The following is a 17,631-nucleotide window of genomic DNA, read 5'->3' as shown; positions in this document are numbered from 1 at the left end:
TTCCCCCGTGGGTGAAGCACTGTGGCCAGCATGGGGCCCCCACGGCACAGGCTGCGGCGCTTCCCCGCCCGCGTGGCCGCAACAAGGCGGAACCGCTTCGGTCACGCCGGCGGTGGTGTCAGTCTCGGCCGCCGGGGGGGTGGGCGGAGGCTGCCTTCGGCCACCCGTCGCCTCCGCGCCACGCGCCCCGGAGTGGGTGTTCAGGGTCCACCCCCAGAGCGGGCGGCAGCCGCACCCCCTGCAGCGAGGGTCCGTTCGGCCCGGAGCCGGCGACCGCGCTCCTCACCCGCCCGGCGTAGCACCGCCTCTGGCCCGGGTGCAGGGGCCCGGCGCGCAGGCGGGGGGCGCTGTGGCCTCGGCGCGGGGACAGAGCGGCCGGGCCGGACCCGCCTCTTTCCCCTCCCCTCCCGCCCCCCACGCGTCGTGTCGCCGGGAAGCCGGGAGGAGACAGAGCGCTCGGGCTCCACGGCGCTCGGCCGGCCCGCAGTCCTCTGACCGCGCGGAGCGGAGCCAGGTGGCGCCGCCCGAGCCCAGAGCCGCGACCCACCCCGGCCGCCTTTGTCTGGGAGCGTGTGGCCTGGAACCGCCGCTCTCGGGGGCCGGGCACGCGCCCACCGCGGTCGGTGACAGCTCGTCCCTCTCGGAGGGCTCCGGGACCGAGGGGCGGGCGGGCCGGGCCCTGCTCGCTCGCGCCTGCACGCCCGAGCGCGCGCACCGATGCCCCCGCAGCAGGGGGACCCCGCATTCCCGGGCCGTTGCGAGGCGCCGCCCGTTCCGCCGCGCCGGGAGCGCGGGGCGCGCGGGGGGCGCGGGCCCGGGGCGCCGGGGGGCCGGGGGCGCGCGGGCGGTGCCGAGGGGCGCGGCGTCAAGTGCGTGCTCGTCGGCGACGGCGCCGTGGGCAAGACGAGCCTGGTGGTGAGCTACACCACCAACGGCTACCCCACCGAGTACATCCCCACCGCCTTCGACAACTTCTCGGGTGAGCGGGGCCGGGGGCGCGGGGCCGCGGTCTGCGGTGCCGATGGCCGCGGGGTGGGGGGGCGGGGAGGGCGGCGCGAGGGTCCCGGGGCGGGGGGGTGGGGGACCGGGCGGGCTCCAGCTGGGAAGCCGACCAAGCGCGGAGCGCCGGGCATTTCCCGAGCCTCGGGGACCCGGCGAGCGCGGAGCCTCCAGAGGCAGTGGGGAACCCTAAAGCCGGAGCCTGGCGGAGGGGGCGGGGTACGGGGGACAGAGCCTACGCGAAAAGAAATGGTCGGGCAATTTAGTAGCAGACGAGCGAGTATCAGGTCGAGTTCAGGTTGCCTGGTCAGTTTGCTGCGTAGGAAAGTTGCGTCAGGTCGACGTTGCTGGCGCCGCTGCCGAGTTTCAGTGGGAAGGTGACGCGCAGGTGGCCCTACCTGTGGCCCCAGAGTCGGTCCTTTCCTTTTGGCGGTTCCCGTGACCATGGGCGTCTCCGCTTTAAAGAGCCACGGAGACGGCAGAAAATACTCGCTTTGGTGGAAACGGCCCTGGTAAAGGCTTCGGTCCGGGTTAAACCTGGAGAGTAAACCCAATTTCTTCCGAGTCCCTCTCCCCTGGCCCCACTGCCCCTACTTCCATCTCCCTCATTGGCTGTGTTTCTGATGTCTTAGTATCTTTTCAGTTATCTCTAAGCTATTTACAGCTCTTAAGTATGGTATGCTGGGTTTTAGTTTGGTGGAAACAAAGATAAAGGGGTTTTGGGGATTTTTTTTTTTGAAATTCACAAAAACGTGAAAATCCACAGAGGCTAGTGTGAAACACTCCCTCTTGCTCTTCAAGGAAAAAAAAAAAAAAAAAAGAAATGTTTCTTGACCACATAGTCCCAATGGCAAGGGCTTGGGTACCCTAGATGAAAGTGTGCCACACCTAATGGGTTTGCCACCTAAACAGTTTTGGGTTCCCCCCCCCCCTTTCCTCCTCCCAGCTGATCAGTGTAAACATTAAAAGAACTGAGAAAGTTGTACTGAGACAAACTTGGGCGCTTAATTCAAATAGAAACCTCAGGCTGTGCCCTGAGGCAGGCCCTGCCCAGTACCCCATCCCAGTGGAAAGGTGGACAGGCTTTCTTTTCTTTTTTAATCCTCTCTTTGAGCCGACAGGGTGAGATGAGCAGGGCCCGCTTCCATAAACAGGACAATGCAGGCAGCCTGTGTTTGCTCGTGTTCTCAAAACAAGCTACAATTTTCTGATAAACCATGAAGTCTTGGAACAGATCCCAAGGGAAAACAGAATTATTTGTGAGGCTTCCCACTGAGTTAAAACGGCAAGGTTGGTTCCCATTTACCCCCCAGTGTTGCTTTTAGGTGGTTTTTTTTTGTTTTTTTGTTTTTTTTTTAAAGGTAAACTTTTTTTTTCAACATTTATTCATTTTTGGGACAGAGAGAGACAGAGCATGAACGGGGGAGGGGCAGAGAGAGAGGGAGACACAGCATCGGAAACAAGCTCCAGGCTCTGAGCCATCAGCCCAGAGCCCGACGCGGGGCTCGAACTCACGGACCGTGAGATCGTGACCTGGCCGAAGTCGGACGCTCAACCGACTGCGCCACCCAGGCGCCCCCTTTTAGGTGTTTTGAAACTAGTGTGACGGGCAAATAAATCTTCCGGGGCTGGGAGAAGAGTGCAGGCCCTTCTGGGGTGCCATCCGATGGCTCAGGGGCTTGCGGCCTCATCCGGTCGGTGCCGTGAGGTGCCAGCCCAGGAGGGTTGTATACAAAAGTGCCTGCATGGGGGCCTCCTTGTTTTAGACCAGTCTTTAATTCATTAGGGGACCCAGAATAACCAAAGGGTTTGGAGGGAGACTGGTAGTTGCAGCTGAAACAATGGTTTTCCTGAAAGGGGTTAAAGGACACCCCCCCGATCATTGTTTTCATCTTGTTTTTAAGCGGTGGTTTCTGTGGACGGACGGCCTGTGAGACTCCAGCTCTGTGACACTGCCGGGCAGGTTAGTGTATCGTCGCGGCTCAGTGGTGGGAAGGGAACCAGCCTTTGAAAAGCCTCAGAATACCCTCCTTGCATAAACGGGGTCATTCTAAAGCCTCAGGAAGTGGACCCACCCCTGAGAGGGTGACGGGGAGGGGGATAAAACCCTGAGCTAGTAAAACCGGGTTTGGCCCAGCTTTGCTCGGGCAAGACGGAGACAACAGGGTGAAGAACAGTTCTCTTCTCACAGGCGTTTCTGACCTTATTTACTCTCTGGTTTTTATTAAAAATTATCACTGATGCTCTGTGATCATTTCTCAAAGTTAGTTGGCGATGTAATCATTTCATTGGAAGTCAACCAGCCACATATTAAAGAAATTGGCTCAAGAGACAGATGGAGTTTTGGGGCACCGGGGTGGCTCTGTCCGTTAAGCGTCGGACTTCGGCTCAGGTCATAGTCTCGTGGTCTGTGAGTTCGAGCCCCGCGTCGGGCTCTGTGCTGACAGTTCAGAGCCTGGAGCTTGCTTTGGATTCTGTGTCTCCCTCTCTCTCTGACCCTCCCCTGCTCATGCTCTGTCTCTCTCTGTCTCAAAAATAATAAATAAATAAGTAAGTAAATAAATAAATGAATAAGAAAAAGATGGTGTTTCCTAAGCCATGGTTTGACTCGCTAGGGCCACCTTCGTTCCCTGAAGCAGATGCAGGGGTCAAAGCTGTCCTGCACCAGAGTCATGAATGAACCTGGACTTAGTCTTTCCAAATCGTGGGAAGGTTAGGCACTTGGATCGGACACCCAGGGAGCAATGGGGATTCGGGTGTTCCCCGACGAGCTCCAGGGACTCATCATCACCCCGTCCTCCCTTGGCATGGCGCTCGTCACCGAGGTCTCCTCGTTCCCTGTGAGAACCCAGGGTGCTGTCTCTTGAGTTGGTCAAAGTGACAGTTAACAAACATGTAGTCCTTCCTGTACTTTGTTAGAGCAGATGCTGAGGGGCACTTTGTAGGCCCGTAAAAGGGCCCACTTCACTTTCTGAGGTATCGTCACGTGACCTTCCGTGTTTAAGAGGTTGGCCTTCCAGTATTCTCCAGTGCCTCGTCCCAGCCAGGACTTCCACACTGCTCACCTAGCCTGGGGACAGCGAGTGCAAACCTCCAGGTGATACAAGCCTGAGCAGCTCTGGTCTCCAGCTCATCGCTGGTTTGGCGGGGGCCACAGCGGCGGGAGTGGTAGCCCGGCCTCTTCTTTCTCTCCTCATCCTTCCCCTTCGGCCGCAGCAGGGAAAATCAAACACCGTGTGTAGTCTGTGCAAAAGAGAACGCAAAGAACACCACCGTTGCAATGTTTCATCTTTTCTGGACGCTCTCCTCGTATTTATAGCGGACGCTGTATGGCTTTGCATAAAGTGGGAATATTTTTCCTGCTCCGTGTCTGATTTTCTGACCTTCCAGGTGACGTCAGAGGAGCACATCGATAAATACAGGCATCCCTGCTAAAGCAGGAAGGAGGAGCTTAACGGCCCGAGAAGGCACAGTTACTGGGGACCCCTGGGGGGGGGGGCCGGGGAGCAAGCAGCTCAGTGACATCCCTGCCCACTGATGGGGCTCTCCTGTTACATGTTGGTTCTTGCCGCAGACACGGCTTCCTAAGTTGGGGTTCTGCCTGCATGGTGCCTGCCACATAACAGGGCTGAGTCTCGGTTTCGCATGGAGACAGACAAAGGAGAGCTAGGTCTTGGGGAAGTGCTAACTGAGGTCCTGGGCCCGCCCCTCACAAGACTTTGCAGTCTGGAGGGAAGACAGACCAGTGAGGAGAACTTGTGAAAAGAAACCAGCGAAGTTCCATAAGGCGGAAGGCAACGTGGGCTCGGGGTGCAGGACAGGTGGGTCTGGGGAGAAAACCTCTGAGCAGTTTTGGAAGAGGCATAGGAGTCTCATCGGGACCGCTTTGTGGAAACGATCCTGAATTATTGAGGCGGGGTTTGATTTGTCGTAGTATGGTCTGTCTGAAAGTGGGGGAGCACGAGAATAATTTTGGAGACATTTTCATGAAGAAATTGTTCAGGGAAATAGAAGGATTTTGGCGCAAGTTGGTACGTTTTGGTTTATTTGGAAATTGTTTTCTTTTTTTTTTTTTTCTTGCTCTCCCAGTGATGTTTTCATTGAGATGGACTGTATTTCTTTCTTTTTTTTTTTTTTTTTTAAATTTACTTTTGAAGGAGAGAGAGAGAGAGACAGAGCATGAGCGGGGGAGGAGCAGAGAGAGAGGGAGACACAGAATTCGAAGCAGGCTCCAGGCTCTATGCTGTCAGCACAGAGCCCGACGCGGGGCTCGAACCCACGAACCGTGAGATCATGACCTGAGCCGAAGTCGGACGCTCAACCGACTGAGCCACCCAGGCGCCCCTGGACTGTATTTCTTAACTGACGTATTGGTTAGTAACGCATACCTTATTATGTAACGGAGGAGGTGACCATCTAAAGACGTGTAGAAAACTAACTTCAAAAACTATTTATGAAACCTACACGGTTGCTAAGATAAAGTCATTTTTCCCCTACACCCCAGGTGTCATTTGGGACTTATTTGGACTCACAGCAAAGCCGGTCCAAGTGGTAGTTCTTTCTCAACTTCCTTAGTTAATCCAGATCTGATAAACTGCCTTTTAAGGGACTTGATTTGACACCTGCTGTCTTTCCCTGATGTTGACTCAACCAGTGGACCCCCCCCCCCCGCCCCCACCCCTTCAGGCAGTCCTCACAGTAGCCTTATGACTTGTGTCACGTCTGAGTCCCAACCCAGGGAAATGTGAGCACAGATAGCCCTAACCTGGGGCCCAAATGCCCTGGTTTCATAGGGAAGCTCGGAGCAAGAATGTGGCGCTCCTTGGCTGCATGAGGAACTAGAAATCGCTTTTTGTGCCTTCGGGTCTTCCTGTCAGGGAGGTAGGTGAGCGTATGAGACCTTACGAGGAGCTCTTAACCCTGGACTCGCAGTCTTACTTGAGTGAGAATAGATCGGAGACTGAGGGCTCTGCAAAACATACCTTTGGCAGAAGAGAGAGGACCGTCACTGAAATAGGAGTAGTTCGCGGTGGCATTACCAGGAGAAGCTGAAAGTCCTTCAGCCTTTTGACCCGTGAGGCACTTAGAAAAATCTCTATGGGGGGGCGCGTGGGTGGCTCAGTCGGTTGAGCGTCCGACTTCGGCTCAGGTCATGATCTCACGGTTTGGGAGTTCGAGCCCCGCGTCGGCCTCTGTGCTGACAGCTCAGGGCCCGGAGCCCGCTTCGGATTCTGTGTCTCCCTCTCTCTCTCTGCCCCTCCCCTGCTCATGCTCTGTCTCTCTCTGTCTCAAAAATAAATATAACCATTAAAAAATTAAAAAAAAAAAAAAAAAAGGAAAAATCTCTATGGTACCAAAAAAAAAAAAAAAAATCAGGTTGCAGCTTGACCAACGTTACTGTTGAGCTGCCTGTCCGGCCCGCCCCGCCCCTGACGGAATTCTGTGCGTCTTCCTGCCGACCCGGCAGGTGCATGCCAGTCACTGGGCCTCACCCCTCAGCACCTTGGGCGTGCGTTCCACTGACCTCGTCCCCCATGTGCACATTGCATTTATTTCAGCAAATATCTAAGGTTTCTGGGCAGGCCGTGAGGAGGAGGGTTTCATTTCTGCTCGGCTCCCGGAGCCCCTTAGCCAGACTCCCCAGAGGTCTGGGGAGCCAGATTTCCAAAGGCCTGTCACAGGGCCCAGCCTCTGTGCTTGTCTTTCTTTTTATTGGAAATGCAAGCCCGGATTCCAGGCCACCACCGAGGGTGACTGCCTTCTCACAGCGAGGTGCCGCTGCCTGAGGGAGCTGCCTTTACATGGGGCTCAGTCTTGTGCCTTTGCTTTGAGGCCTCCGAGAACAGAAGGAACGTTTTATTACGAGGTCTTCAGAGCGAGGCCGTAGTCTACCTGGTCGGGTTTCTGCGTTTATGCCTCCACACAAAGTTGGCACTAAGGAAGCTAAGTTGTTCTTTTTGAACCGTCGTTTGTAGAAGACACGTGGCAGTGACGTTCCGAAATGCCGGATTTATTCCTGAGCATTGTAGCTGGCTGACTTCAATATTGTTGGTTGTCGCCCTACAACTGAAATACGGAGCTTCAAATGAAGAAAAAAAAAACAGATCCAGGTTTTCTTTACATCTGCAGAAAGGCTGCAGATGCGGAATAATGTGCACGTCAGTAATGAAAACCTGGATGACATTTCACTTTTTCTGGCCAGTGGGAAGTGGTCTGTTACAGTCCACTTGCGGATGGCTGGCGCCCACGGACAGAAATTTTATCTATTTTTTATTGTTTTTAACGTTTATGTATTTATTTTTTTCATGATCGCTGCACCCAGTGGGGGACTTGAACTCACGACCTTGAGATCGAGAGTCCTATATGTCTTCTGACCTGAGGCAGCCAGGGGCCCCCACCGATAGAAATTTAAAAAGAAATTTTGTTAATGTTTATTTATTTCTGAGAGAGAGAGAGAGAGACAGAGTGCGAGCAGGGGAGGGTCAGAGAGAGAGGGAGACACGAATCTGAGGCAGGCTCCAGTCTCTGAACTGTCAGCACAGAGCCCGACGCGGGGCTCGAACCCACAAACCGTGACATCATGACCTGAGCCGAAGTCAGACGCTTAACTGACTGAGCCACTCAGGCGCCCCAGAAATTCTAAATAGGAATGAGATGATGTAAATATTTTCCTATGAGAGAGGTGAGTGAAAGCTTTCAGTTAGCTGAATATGGGACTCCAGGAGACTATAAAGAAATGCTGATTTGGAGGCAGACATCTCTGCAGGGGCTGAGGCCAGGTCTGTCTGTTCCCAGTGAATCCCCTGGCCCTGCCTGGGGCCCAGTGTCCAGCATGCATCTCTGTGAAGTGGGTGACTATTGCAGATATTCAGCACGATGCTTGGTTTCTATAATGAATTAGAATTATTCCATCCAATTCTCTATATTTTAAGAGTAGGGTGGGTATGCCCTTTCCCTGGTCCTTTATCTTCCCAAAGCGCCGCGCGTGGAGGCCCCTGGTATTTGCAGGGGTAAAAAAAAAAGGCTAAAGGAAGTAAGAAAAGGAAGAAAGGAGGGAGAAAAAGAGATCAAGCAAGAAAGAGGAACATCAAGCAAGAATGAGAATGTGTTAACCAGTGTTGTAAGTGATTTGCTAGTGAGGGTGGCCTATGAGAGGTCTCAGCTCCAATTCTCGGTCTGTCCTTGGGTCTGATTAAAATTCTTCCCTGCACTGTGTGTGCCCTGAGTGTGTACGGGTGCAGATAGGTGAGGCGGGCGTCGCTCACAGCTGTCCTGGGGACAGGGAGGCCTGGATTCTTTTTTTTTTTTTTTTTTAAAGTTTATTTATTTTGAGAGAGACAGAGGCAGCGGCTGGGGGAGGGACAGAGAGAGAGAGGGAGAGAGAGAGAATCCCAAGCAGGCTCCACTGTGTAAGCACAGAGCCCGACAAGGGGCTTGAATCCCCACAACCGTGAGATCATGACCTGAGCCGAAACCGAGTGGGACGGGTAACCGACTGAGCCATCCAGGCACCCTAAGGGCAGGGCTGGATTCTTGAAGACAGGAGCTGTGTTAGACCGGGGCTCACTGGGGTCAGCTTGGAGACCTGGGGATCAGTGTGGATGCTGTCTGAGTTTTGGAAGAGTGGCTAAGCACCACAGTTGAGAGAGTAAGTCTGGGTTACTGTGGGCTGAAGGCTAGATGAAGTCAATTTTATTTCTAAAATTCACCCGATGTAAGTACTTTTTCTGTGGTGAGTTGCAAGTGGGTCATGAGTGTTGATGAGAACACCGAACACTTTGGGCAGATTGCGTGGGGCTGGGCGTGTGGGCCCCACTTAGGGAAGCAGCGGGATTGCTTCCCGAGGCCCTGGCAGTGGGCTTGCTATAACCCTTTCCGAGGAAAAAATTGGTAAGGGGGTCTTTTTGCTAATGAGAATGGATTTAAAAAATAACTTTTGGGTGCCTTGATTGGTTGCAGGATGAGTTTGACAAACTCAGGCCCCTCTGCTACACCAACACGGACATCTTTCTTCTGTGCTTCAGTGTGGTGAGCCCCTCATCCTTCCAGAACGTCAGTGAGAAGTGGGTGCCCGAGATCCGATGCCACTGTCCCAAAGCCCCCATCGTCCTCGTTGGAACTCAGTCGGATCTCAGAGAAGATGTCAAAGTCCTCATTGAGCTGGACAAATGCAAAGAGAAGCCGGTGCCTGAAGAGGCAGCTAAGCTGTGCGCCGAGGAGATCAAAGCCGCCTCCTACATCGAGTGTTCGGCCTTGACTCAGAAAAACCTCAAAGAGGTCTTTGACGCGGCCATTGTCGCCGGCATTCAGTACTCAGACACTCAGCAACAGCCAAAGAAGCGCAAAAGCAGGACTCCTGACAAAATGAAAAACCTCTCCAAGTCCTGGTGGAAAAAGTACTGCTGTGTCGTATGATGTTGGCAAGAAACCCGGAAAAGGCAGTTTTTAGATGAAGCCGATATTAGAAGCTATATTAGCTGACGTGACTCCTTTTATCGTGTAGAACCTGGAGAGGCGTGTATGCGTGTAACAGGTGGAGCTCTCAGTTTAGGTGTTCTTTCTTGCCTTCGACGGTTTTGTTTGTTTCAGCTTAGGGACCAGCCAATTATGCAAGATATTTCTGAAGGGAGTTGAGCAATGTTCCTAACTCTGGAAAAGTAGAGCTCCGAGACCTCGGGATTAATTTATAGCTAATATGAAAGAGACCCGCTCGGATGTGGGTGTCAAGGATGCGACTTGGCCGCCTTATGATGCGCAGAAGGACCAATGGCGAAATGGTGTGGTCGACCCTCCCTTGATTAAGGGCTACTCGATGTAAGGACGTTCCAGACGCGGGCCGGCCAGGGAGCACCCGTCAGAATTGCGTTTCAACGTCCACACTTACATTGTCCTGCCTGCAGGGAAGTGAACATTCTTGAAGGGCCTGCAGCAAATGTTTGTAGGAGACACAATGACCTTTATTTCCCTTAAGTCAGCCAAAATGTGTACACGCACACGCACACGCACACGCGCACGTACGTACGGCTATATTTGCTGCTGATTCAGACTTTTAAACGGTTAATGGGAAAAAGCACGGCCACGAGAAAACAGATATGAGGGAAGCTCAGGTTCCTGCTTTTGTGACTTTTTTGAACAGCTCTCTTTTTGATGATACCCTACTCAGAGATGGGATTTTAATTACGTCTCGACGCATCTTTGAGGCCACCTGAAAACCAAACGTGAACATCTCTTGAAACCCGTTTTAAAATGGGTGTCTCTTGAAACCCGTTACGACAACCAGTGAAGTCCACAGATGCCTTTCAGGGACCTGGCAGCAGGGCCCGGCGCTGTGTGTCACCGGGCTCGTGGGGCCGGTCGGCTGCGGCCGGCCTGGGGGGGGGGGGGGCGGTGGGGGGGGGTGGGGGTGGGTGGACCACAGCCCCCTCGCGAAGCTGCATCCTTCCTGTGGGACAGCCAGAAAACCATATGCTTGTGAACCATTTGTGTTCTTCAAGGTGGCGGATTTTTTTTTTTTTTAAATTTTTTTTTCAACGTTTATTTATTTTTGGGACCGAGAGAGACAGAGCATGAACGGGGGAGGGGCAGAGAGAGAGGGAGACACAGAATCGGAAACAGGCTCCAGGCTCTGAGCCATCAGCCCAGAGCCCGACGCGGGGCTCGAACTCACGGACCGCGAGATCGTGACCTGGCTGAAGTCGGACGCTTAACTGACTGCGCCACCCAGGCGCCCCGAGGTGGCGGATTTTTAGAGCTTAGTCTTCTGGAGGAAACAAGTACCGTATCAGAAGAATAGTTTTCCTTTTGTGATGGCGGTGCTTCCGAAGTGCCAAAAAGGGTAGCCTGGCGCGTTGAATTATCACGTCCGGCTGCAGTGGGTGACACAGATTCACCAAAGTCGGCTCAAAAACTAGGGAAAAGGTCTGCAGAGCCAGCGGAGAGAAGCGTCTCCTCTTTCCGTGGGTCCTGCGTTGTCTTTTTTATGTTTAACAAAACTAATTTGTGTTTTTCTACGGAAGAAATAAAAGATCGGGCCGGGGCTTCTTTCGCCTCTGTTCGTAAATCAAATGAACGGATTTCCTTGTTTGAAAATTAAAACACAGGGGTTGTTCACCATTTATTTTTCCATCCGTTGAAATTGGTAATCCGCTGGTTTCCTGAAGCATTTAGTTCTAACCTGAGGGAATAACGTTGCTTCATTGTGAAAATGCTCCAGACAGACTTCCCGAAAAGCACTCTCGCCTGCCTGGTCCACCTATCTGTGAGAATAGCTTTCCGGGCTGGGCTCCGCCCGCCCTGCTGTGCAGACCAGGTGGGAGAGGTGGTGGAATTATTTGGGGAGTCATTCTAAACAGTGTTTTTGTATTTAAACAAATGTCGTGGAGTGCAATGCAAATTAATTTTTAAGCCGGAACACAAAACTTGGAAGAAATTTTATGCATGTGATAGCATATGGGGCAGCTCTTGGCCCCCCTGGAGAGGCCACGGGCACCCTCTGCCTTGGAGGGCCACAGGTTGAAAGCTGTTGGTGAAAAGCGCCTGTGTGGCCCGGTTCTGAAAGCTTTACGCAAGCGCTTTATTTCTAACCCAACTTGATACAACCTGTACCGTTGGCGCTAAAAATCTCAAGGGTTGACCTTTAAACACCACCGTTTTTCATATGTTGCTGCGTTTTATAGAACAGTAAAGGTACGATTGATTGTACTTAACGCTTTCCTCCATTCTTGTTTCTTTGTGTGACTTGGGCAGAAACGTTTTTAATTTTTTTTTTTTCCAACGTTTATTTATTTTTGGGACAGAGAGAGACAGAGCATGAACGGGGGAGGGGCAGAGAGAGAGGGAGACACAGAATCCGAAGCAGGCTCCAGGCTCCGAGCCATCAGCCCAGAGCCCGACGCGGGGCTCTAACTCCCGGACCGCGAGATCGTGACCTGGCTGAAGTCGGACGCTCAACCGACTGCGCCACCCAGGCGCCCCAGGCAGAAACGTTTTTAAAAGTATGTCTTGAGGTAAATGTAAAGTTGACCCACTTCAGAGCTCAGCCATCGTTAAACTTGCAGCTGGGTATTGCAGAGGAGATTTTATGAGTCGTGCTTTAAGAAGATGCCACCTTCGCTTAACTCCTACGGTGTAGGCCAGTCATGATTTAAAAATACAATATACTTCCCAAGTGTTTTCTCTCTTTTTTACCACGTATGTGGAAGCGAACCTTTTGTAATGTTCTCTGTGTTTGACAGACTTCAGAGAAGCCACGCAGCTATTACCCAAGCCAAGATGAAGGCAGAGTCTTCTCCCCGGCTGTCGGAACCTGGTGCCTTACCAAGTTGTGCTTCTCTCTTTTTCAAGCGTAAATGATGTTGAGCAGGACGCTGTCCTTGAAAATGCTATGAACGAGGTGGTATGAAATAAATTCTGACCTACAGATACAACTGCGCTTGCCTTTTCTGCCCAGGAGTGTCAGTGGAGGAGGAAGTTCGGCCCCGTCGAAAAGCAGGCCGGTTGGCAAGCCTCAGGCTTCCGTGCTGGGAAGCTGGAAAAGCCCAGAGGCATTTTGGGAATCCTCCCTAACCAACATTAAGTGCTTATTGAAAATGGGGTTTTGAGAATTCTGGGGTCATGGTCTGACTTCGGCGCTCTCTGACGTCAGACGCAGGTGTCTGTAGTGGATCACGTGCTGGTGGCCCATGTGTGTCCCCGACAGGAGCACTGTTCTTGGAGCCAAAGGTCTAGGCTCAGAGAAGCACGTAGTGTCTGATGATGGGGAGGTCCCTGGACGTGAGCCTCCGTTCCCTTACGTGTGAAAGTACTCCCCCCCCCCCCACCCCGGTTATTTGAATCCTGAATGAGAACACATGTGCACGTGTGGGGTAGATGGCCAAGATCTGGAATAGCCATGAAAGGGATTAGAAGGTGCCGTGGGCCCCACCGGCTTTGCAGTGGAGACCAGCAGGGCTCAGGGTTCCCCGTCTCCGAGGGCTGGGAGGTGCCCACGTGGTGTATGTGAACTTGTGGTCAGCCTTCCCATCGTGCCGCCAGGATGCAGCCCTTACACCTGAGGACAGGAACATTCTGAGAGGCCAGATGTCCTCCTGCTTCCACCCTTCAGCCTCAAGGGTCATCTAGTGAAGGATGGGCCTGTCCACTCCATACCCCACGGAGCCTGTGAGGCCAGGCTTTGACTTTTCATGCACCCTGGAAGGCTGTGCAGAGAGCATTTAGATTACTGACCACCTGCATGTGCCCCGAAGTGCTAAAACCCAGCTTGCCCTCACTGGCCTCCACAGGCAGCCTCAAGCCAGCTCCGAGGGACCTGGAAGTTTCTCTTCACCCAGCCCCAGTTTGCCTCCCGTATCCAGGATAGGTCTTCCCAGGCTACGTGGACAGAGCACGTGGTAGGAAGTACATTCGGACCTATGGACGTAACTGTACTTGCCTTTTCGACCAAAGAATGTCATTAGAATGACAGTCCCTGCGGATCTTCTTTCTGGTCAGCGAGATGTAAATATCCCGGAGATATTTACAAGACCTGAAGGAGGTGGGAGAATGACAAGTATCCTGGGAGAAAAGTTTCATAAAGGGAACATGGTTGTGATTCCTTAAGCAGCTTAAACGTCCTGCGTCTAAACTTCAGCAGCTGTAGGGGGGGATAAGCACGGCACCTACCCCCGCGGGCTGGTGGGGTTCTGAGTGTAACGTGCGAGTGCGCCGGAAGTGCCCGGTAAAGGTCGCCTCGGATTGGTCTTGTTGGGAAGTTCCGTGGGGAAGCTCCTTTCTTTCACAGCGGGACGCCTACGTGATCAGCTTACGAGTGGCCCCTAATGGCTCTCATCGTCATCCTTACTAATTTTGGGTGAGGCTTCTGCTTTTTATGGGTAAGAGCACATCTATGTTTCATTTTTTACGAGACCAGAGCAAAGCAATATGAATTATTTCCAACAGTCCCGGAACAGAGATGCTGCCACTTGGGGAGCTGGGCCTGCTGGGGGCGGCCACCCACTGGGGGGATACCGGGGACACGTGTGTGCACGTGCGTGTGCCGGTCCCCCAAGAGGGGAAGATGGCATTCAGCCCGTGAAGGTGCTTTGGTGAGTCCGAGTGAGACAACAACGTAAGATTTGTGCGGAAGGGAAGGATCATGCTGCTGGGGTGTCCCTTGATTCCTTTCACGCAAGAAGCTCTTGCTAGCACATTCGGCTTTGTGAATCCAGAGTCCTTTGCCCACCCGAGCCAACCAGGCTCCCCTGTGCAATCCGAACAACACAACCGAGTCTTGAAGAGACACGGTCTGCCTGCGAGAGAGGCACGTGGGGGTGGGGAACCTGACGTGCATCTCCAACCAGATGTGTGTCCTCTAAATTGCATTCAGTTCCCTTGACTGTCCCACAGATACTTCATTCTGGCAGTTTCCATTCGCTACTTTGACAAATTACTACGAACTTAGGGGCTTAAAACAATACAGATTTTCTTACCTGACGGTCCCGGAAGTGGGAAGTCGAAAATGGGTCTTACTGGGCTAAGATCAAGCTGATGACCGGCCTGTGATCCTTCCTGGAGGCTCTAGGGAGCCATCTTCTTTCTTCTTCCAAGCTCTGGAGCCCATCTGCATTCCTTGGCTCCCGATTCTCGCCCGCCTTCAAAGCCAGCAATGGCTGGTCAGGTCTTTCTTGGCATCCTGCTGACACTGACTCTTCCGCCTCTGCTTTCACACTTAAGGAACCTCATTATTATGTGGGGCCTCCTCGGAGAGTCCAGGGTAATCTCCCCATGTCAGGGTCCGTGGATTAGCGGTTCCAATCTCATCTGCGGCTTCCCTTCCCCTTGGGGACATTCTTCTGCTGACCACACTCCCGTCCGGGAGGTCAGCTCATGGCTCCCCAGATCGTTACCACCTCTTTCGTTAGGGAATGTCCAGAAACACAGCAGTCAGCGGCCTTGTCGGTCAGACATGGGCAAACGTTGGCAAGGCCCCCTTTGGCTCAGCCGGCCAACGAAGGATAGATGTGCCAGGGTGAGAGCTACTGAGGGGAGCAGTCAGTGACTGAATATTTCTGGTCCCACTGGCGAAAACACCTCTAATGTGACCTGGGTGAAGTCTTGCCTCACCTTTATCTCACGAAACATCCAGATCTCCTGCTCTCCGTATTCTTCAAGACACCACGAGCAGCTTTTTTATGATTCGGCACCTCAAGGAGGTTCCCAAAGAGAGAGCATGTGGTCATTATACCAAGTGCCCGAGTTTCCCTTCCCAAGACAGTGTTTTCTCCTGTGACGTTAGGAGGGTGGTTTCTGATTAGGATTTGGCCTGAACTGGGGAGAAAAGGCACTAAAAATGATGACGTGAATGGTTGATGTCTTTGCCCGGTTTTGCAGAAACAGGATCCGCCTTCACGGAGCCCTTGCTAACGTTGCCTCCTGATCAAAGAGCTCAAGGTGTAACGTTGATTTGGCCTGCGGTGGCTGTCACTGTGGGAAGCGTTCCCGCGAGGGCGTGTGTCCTTACGTTCCAAGCATACTGCTTCGGTGTTTAAAACATAAAGCACAAATAGAACTCAGGCGTTGGAAAATATCCCTGAGCACAGAAGCTCTGGGGAGAGGCGTGGGCATGAGTCACCCTTTGACAGATTCTGGAGAATAGTTGGTTCAGGGTTTAACTTGAAGACAAACCCCATATTGTACGTGGCCGGTGGAAGACGGAGTCGTGCGCTTCGGCAGCAAATATTAAGAGTGACATTTTACCATGGAAATCATGACTCCTATCACTCGTCATGGATTTAGGATACGCCAGACCCAGCCTGGCTGGTGCTTAATCCCATGTTGCGCCTGCTCGAGTGTCTGAAGAGGCACTTGTTAGGAACTTAGAACTCTGATACCTAAACTGTCATTAGGGGCGCGTGGGTGGCTCGGTCGGTTAAGCGTCCTACTCTTGATTTTGGCTCAGGTCACGATCTCATGTTTGGGAAATCGAGACCCCACCTCAGGCTCTGTGCAGGGCATGCTGCTTAAGATTCTCTCTCTCCCTCTCCCTCTGCTCCTCTGCTGCTCTCTCTCTCTCTCAAAAAAAAAAAAAACCCGTCCAACACGCCCCCCAAAACCCCACATCACTCATAGCAGTAACAGTAGAACTGATTTGGCTTGCCTCATTTATTTAGAAAATGTTTTGTTGACAAACGTACAGAAAAATCACATATATACAAAGTCACCCAGAACCCCCAAACTTCTCCCTCTGCTTTGATCTTCTTGTCTCTCCCTGATCTTCCAGGGTTCCTACGTTTTATTCTGGGACAATATCTCAGGCCAGACCACAAAGCTAGAAGGGCTGCCCACGGGCTACTATTGTTCACTAATGCTCTAAACCACACAGTCAGAGATGAGTGGAGTTTCCAAGCATTTATTTGATCTACAAAATTTACCTCCTTTGTCCCTTTATTTCAGGAACTAAGGGATGCGAATGAGGGTAGGGCCATGATATGGATTGTTCCTGCCTTTGCAACAGCCTCTGTTAATTGTTAGGATCAGCTCTAGTGTTGCTGAGGGCTCACCCAAAGTTAGACACTCTCCGTGTCCCCAGTCACCAGGTCCCTAATCGAAACCACCTCGTCTTCATCCCCAGAACTCATCAGGTATTATTGAAAGTCAAGTGTTCCTCTTTCAAAATAGAAAAAGGAGAAGGGAATCAAATATTGTTTAGATAAACAATTGTTTAGATAAAACAGTTAAGCAAGTTTCTTACAGAGGAGATCAGGAAACAACAAGGCTTTATAAGAGGAGAAAATGTGTTGGTAAGTATCATCATACCTGAAATTTAGGAGTAACATTCACTTCTTTAGCATGAAAAAATATTTTACCTATTACCATAAACCTGTCTAAATCTTCTCCTGAACAAATTGTGTTATAAATGAACAAATAAATACATCTCTTCTAACCTCATACCTCCCATGGTGGGCATCGATTGGATTGGTTGCTATTGTCCTTATTTATTAGAGAGAGAGAGAAAAAAAAAACTCATTGGCTAAGTAACAGATTCTGCATGAGTTAGCGGTAGAACCATTCATCGGTGAGTATATTTTAAGCCTAATTTCCCTTTTCCATTTCTGCTCTTATATAGAAAATATAAAGGTGTCTTTAAAACCACCGGTAGGGAGGGAAGGGAGGGTGGGTGATGGGTATTGAGGAGGGCACCTTTTGGGATGAGCACCGGGTGTTGTATGGAAACCAACTTGACAATAAATTTCATATTAAAAAAAAATAAAACCACCGGTAGGGATATCCTAACTCAACGATCTATTTCTGTATAACCAACCACCCCGTCACTTGGCTTAGCGGTTTAAAACAACAACAGATCTCGTGATCCTGTGTGTTGACCCGGTTCATGGGGCGGTTCTGCTGAGGTCACACGCAGCAGGGAGCTCGACCTAGGTGACTGTCTAAAGAAACCCTGGGTCTCTCTCCTTGTGGCCTCTCATCTTCAGTGTCTAGCCCGAGTTTCTTTACAACACGGAGACTGACTTCCAGGAGTGAATGTGCCAAGAGAGAACGCTCCGGTGGGCAAGGGCTTAGCGGGGTGTTTGCAGCAGGTTAAGGTCCATGGGTCAAAGCAAGTCCCAGAGACAACGTGGGTGGGAGGTGGAAGGCGCT

General features: G+C 52.0%; 1 protein-coding gene across 1 annotated transcript; it reads left to right on the top strand.

The window, feature by feature from the left end:
- Positions 1 to 444: 444 nt before the first annotated feature.
- RHOU (ras homolog family member U) lies at positions 445 to 11,068 on the top strand. The gene is made up of 3 exons (XM_047826252.1): positions 445 to 979; positions 2,904 to 2,962; positions 8,959 to 11,068. Exons 1-3 carry the CDS (start codon positions 718 to 720, stop codon positions 9,412 to 9,414), a joined length of 777 nt encoding a protein of 258 aa, XP_047682208.1. The 5' UTR covers positions 445 to 717; the 3' UTR covers positions 9,415 to 11,068.
- The last annotated feature ends 6,563 nt before the right edge of the window (positions 11,069 to 17,631 follow it).

The sequence above is a fragment of the Prionailurus viverrinus genome, chromosome D2 (genome assembly GCF_022837055.1).
Source record: "Prionailurus viverrinus isolate Anna chromosome D2, UM_Priviv_1.0, whole genome shotgun sequence".
Taxonomy (NCBI): Eukaryota; Metazoa; Chordata; class Mammalia; order Carnivora; family Felidae; genus Prionailurus; species Prionailurus viverrinus.
Note: the sequence above shows the minus strand (reverse complement) of the source record. Positions and strands in the feature narration are given on the sequence as shown.